Source organism: Ceratosolen solmsi, unplaced genomic scaffold, assembly GCF_000503995.2.
Source record: "Ceratosolen solmsi marchali unplaced genomic scaffold, CerSol_1.0 scaffold56, whole genome shotgun sequence".
Classification (NCBI taxonomy): Eukaryota; Metazoa; Arthropoda; class Insecta; order Hymenoptera; family Agaonidae; genus Ceratosolen; species Ceratosolen solmsi.
The window spans coordinates 4,837,181-4,842,721 of NW_011948425.1; the positions used below are offsets into that span (position 1 = coordinate 4,837,181).

Sequence of the window (5,541 nt, forward strand, 5' to 3'; positions counted from 1 at the left end):
GTTGCTGCCTTTAGATTGACCAAATTTATAACTTGGCCTTTGGGTGTTTGGCCTCTGCGTTGCGACGATTTATTCTCACGGATTCGCTTTTATGTCTGTGTTATCTTCCAGGTGATTTTTCATTGTATCAATCATATTTTCCTTTTTTTACTTTACAAAATTAACTCCAACAAAATCTTCTTTCAATATGTTCCATTACATTGAATCTACTATGTCATTTCGAACGACCGAATGAAATTAAACAATTAACTACTGTTATTACATGTAATGAAAACGAGTTTATTTTAATACTTTAGATAAACATTTTCATATAATTATATTTTATTTTTTTAATATTATAAATTATCTGTATGATTATATTTACTCTTTTTGTTCTTTATATTGAATGATATAGCCTATCATTTTTTAATAAAACAAATAATCTTTTAAGCTGATACATTCCATAGTATATTTATAATTTTTATATGAAGATAAATTTAATTCCAAATAATTATATTTATTATGAACGATTACTATTGTTGATATTTCTATTATAATGAAAGGAATTTATTTAATATTAATATTTCTATTTGATATTACTGAATTCAAGTATTTACATAGTTGAGAAATTTTTATGCTAATTAAATAATATATTAAAAGATTCTATTATAATATTTAATATTGCTATATTCTAATTAAAAAATATTGAACATGATGTAGTTAAATTTAATGTTACATAATGTAATATATTGTATAATTAATTAAGTTATGAATTAAATATGAAATATATTGCTGATTATATTCTTTGTTTTTATTTTAAGTTTTGGATTTTGTGGGAACAGATATTAATAACTATAAACAAATGTGGAAATTTGGATTCTTACGTAGATGAAATTTTGATAGTACTTTGTTCAATTATGGCTCTATCAAAAATCGTAGCACTGTGGATTTATAAAGATAACATGTATACAATGTGTACATCGATTTATGATAATTGGATTAACATTACAGATAAACGATATATGAAAATTCTTAGGCCATTAACAAAAATTGGTTGTTTGTTGGCTTATCAACAGTTAATTATTACTAACATCCTAATTATGATAATTCTACTGCAGCCTTTAAAAGGTCATATAGTTATGTACGCATCTGAAGTGAACAATAAAACACAATGGTTAGAGAATTTGACTTTTAATAATAAGGACTAATAATATTTCAATAACTATAAATAATAAGGATGGTAATATAAAATATTTATAAATCAAAATAAAAAAATATATAGAAAGTACATATATACACTTACAAAGAATAAGTTTATATATAAAGTATAGATTGGTTTATATATATAAAAATCATATGTAGGCTAATTCTCTTTATGTTGTTCGTTGTTTAATGAAATAACAATTTCTCAATTTTTATTTTATGATATTGCCACTAATAAGTGGCATCAAATTCGGAAATTATTTTTAAAATGCTTTTTCTAAACTCTATCATATATACGATATAACAAAGGACCGCTTTCGATAAGAAGGATGAATATTTATTTTCGATCTTTAAACGTTCTTTAATTGAGATATGAGTTCGAACGAAAATTATAAAAGTAGCATCCATTTAAATATAAATTCTAATACAATTTTTATACAGGAAAAATACATCGGATTTCGAAATAAAACGATTACCGGCACATTCAGAATGCATATATGGAATACTACGAGAGCAAATTTATGTTTTAATATACGTTTTAGAATCCATTGGACTTTTTATATGCGGACAAGGTAACCTAGGCATTAGTATACTTTTTTTCATGCTAACAATGTTTATCAGTGGGCATTTTGCGGTATTGAAATATGATATTATGAGAGTAAATACAAATTTGAAAGAATCAATTAATTTGGAAGAAGAAATTCATTCGATAGTTGAGAGACATAGCAACCTGCTGGATTTAGCCGAAATACTAAATAATACGATATCAGAGATGATACTGCTAGATCTTTTATTAAATTGTGGACTAAACTTAGCCGTAGGTCAGTAATGCATATTATTTACAATCGTACATAGAAAATATTGTAAAATAATTAAATTTTTTAACATATTTTCGTAAAAAATTTATTATATCAATATATACATCTGCACATAATTCGCCTCAAAAGTCTGTTTAAATATTCATTCATTGAACCCGAAAAATATATATCATACTTATAATTCAATACATTCCTTAAATTAGTAAAAAAATTAGATTTAACAAAATTCAGAAATGTTGAAAAAATTACCCTAATCACTGAGCACATTTAGATAAATACACATTTTTAAATATATTCCACTTTATTTAACAAATAATACAAATAATAATAATACTTTGCTCCTATTTTTATATAATTACTATCAATGTTCAATAAGCTCAAACGTTTAGAATAAATACTTATTGAGGACTAAATTTCAATAAATTATTAGTCAATTTTAAGTTAAGATAAAACCTAAATCATAGAAGTTTAAGAGCGTTTAAGACTGAAAATAATTTGGAGGAAAATAATAATTAATAATCCATTAGTTAAACTCCATATATGAATACATTTAATGTTTATTTAATACGTAATATAAATTAATAGCTTATTAAATTAAACTTTTACTATTAATTAAATTAATTTAACGCTAATTTTAGTTAAGATATAAAATGTTAAGCTAACTAATGTTAAGATCTTAGAAAAAAACAACATATCTTTTAAACATCACGTACAATATAAACTAACACATATTCCATTCATTTATAATTTAGCAACTTTATATTATATAAACATTTTACGGCATAAAATTTTTCTATAGGTATGCAGATATTAATAGCTATGAAACTGGGCCAAAATATAACGAGATTCATTTTATGTTTTACTGTATTAATGTTGCAAGTATTTTTATTGAATTATGCTGGCGAAACTCTCACTACTCACACAGAAGCTATACGAGATTGTCTGTGTACTATTAATTGGTATGAATTTCCACCAAAGATCCAGAAAGATATATATTTTATGATCATGAGAGCACATAAACCAATTTATCGATTAGCTGGACGATTTTACGTGTTGAATTACGAGAATTTCACAAACATAGTCAAAACCTGCTTTTCAATATTCAATATATTTCGTTTGATGTTTGAAGTTTAAATTATAAGAATTTTTCAAAAGGAAAAAACGATTCATCATAATAATATTCAATAATCAAGTTGGCTTTGAATGACATTTTTAATACAAAGAACTACCATAAAATAATAATTATTTGAATAATATAGAAAGAAGCAAATTTACTTTTATGGTATAAGGTCTTATTATACTAATTGTTTTATTTAAAATAATCTAAATACGTATGAATTTCAAATATATTTATATGAAAGTACATTTATACGTTTAAATTGACATATGAATTGAGTTATATGTAACTGAATAAAATATCATAATCCAAATATCGTAAGAAATAAAACAAATTTATATTCTTTCTCGTAAGTTTATTATTGTATATATATTTTCAGTAATCAATTACTCTATTTTTAAAAGATCAATAATAATTGTGAATTGTAAACATATACATGAATGTAATATGCAGTAGGAAAATCTTTATCATATTCTATTATATATACATGGTTTGCATATATATATATATATATATATATATATATTTGTGTGCTCATGTGGGCTATTTGTGTGTATATTTGCGTACGCGTGCATGGGTGCATAAAATTTTATTTGTGTGTGTGTGCGTAGGTGCGTGCGTGTGTTGTGTAGATATGTTCGTATAATAATTTAAGTATCATTAAGTTAATGGTAGTCATTGGGTAATTATATAACAAATTATAATTTATTGTAATATATATTATTGGTGATATTTGTAATATGAGAAATTTTCAAGTATTTCCTAAGTTAGATTAATTTGCATTAATATAGATAAACAATCGGAAGATCGATAATCGATAAAAACAGAATAGATATTGCAATTTAAATTGAATATCCAAATTGTTGTATAGCCGAGAATAATTCGGTGACGAATCTCGGATTTCTAATAAAGTTTGAGAATTTTAATATATTTTCAATAGTTCAAATATTGGACATCTTCCAATACAATTTATATTGGATTCGAAGATCTATGATCGAACGACCGATGCCGGAAAAGATTTCTAAGCGTCTGCCTCTCAAAGTGATCGAGGATTTTCGATGTCTACATTTGTTCTCTATAAATGAGCTGATTGTCGATGAAATTCCATGTTACTCTATGTATGTAATTTCTAGAGTTTTTCTATTTACCTTCCACTCTCCGTCCTACGTAACCTCTACCCTAAATTATATTTTTCACGAGGCCAATGACTAGCAGAACTTTACGTATGGTGGATGCAGAAATAATATTTTATTTGGAATGCAGATATATGGACTACCAAGTGACGGAAATATTATTTTAGATTCTGAATTTTATACGTCGCTGTACATATTAATATGAAAACATTCTTTTCCAATACCAAAAATCTGCATTTTTCAAATTGTATTGTCAAAAGTATCACATCCCAGGTACGTAACATAAAAGTAATGTAAAAAGTTATTTCCCTTTTGAAAGTAAGGTAAGCCAATTTTTTATTCCCGTCCAGTATTATTAACACATCCCGATTAAGTACTCTTTTTCATTTTTCAGAATAACATTGGAATTTCTTAATATGCTTTACTTGAGTCAAACACTTCCAGATGAAAGAGATTAAATTGAAAAATAATGCTTAAAATGTCAATAAAATTTTTACTATTATTACTAATCAAAATGAACAAATCAAGAATTATTTATATGCGTTCTGCGTTATATATGCATTTACATTAACTTCTTTTGTATCCTTATGGAGTAAGTGAATAATTTGTGTGTAATAATTAATAATATTCTCACTTATTGATAGACGGAATTACACGTTCATTAAACGATGATTACTTGTAAACACTAGCAAAAAATGTCAAAAAAAAAAAATAAAATAAATAAATAAAATAAAACTATACTACAATACTAATATAGAAATGCATGGCTTAAATTTGGAAAAGTTAATGTTTATGATATAGAAAGGTATGTCATTTATTCGTAGAACCGAATATTTATTTTTAGTGATATCCAAATATATTTTTCTCTAGTAGAATTTTTGACATTGTGATACTTTAAAAAGGGAATGAATACTATTTAACATAAAGGGATAAGAACTTTTACTAATAATATTCAATGACATCGCAAAAGTCAAAAGTTTATAATAAGGCAGAAAAACAGATATCGAACGAATTTACTATTATCTTGATGAAATGAAAATGAAAAAGTTTTTAAAAACATAGTTAATTGTATATAAATTATATCTTTATATATTAATTGTTTATCAATTTTATTTTATTAATTAAATAAAATTTATCAATTTTAGAAATTTTAATTTTCAAAATATTTTTACCAAAAATATTTATTGGATAGTTATACATAATTAATATTAATAGACATCAATTTAGTTAAGCCAGTGAAAGAAATTATTTAAATAAATAGTTTACATAATAATTCACTACATTTGATTTT

At 24.1% G+C, this 5,541-nt stretch overlaps 1 protein-coding gene across 1 annotated transcript; it reads left to right on the top strand.

The window, feature by feature from the left end:
- Positions 1-1,849: 1,849 nt before the first annotated feature.
- Positions 1,850-3,134, top strand: LOC105363038 (odorant receptor 4-like; the record flags this gene model as incomplete). The annotated part of the gene is made up of 2 exons (XM_011500609.1): positions 1,850-2,003; positions 2,800-3,134. Coding segments are annotated over 2 exons (489 nt in total), but the record flags the coding sequence as incomplete, so codon positions are not given.
- Positions 3,135-5,541: the final 2,407 nt, after the last annotated feature.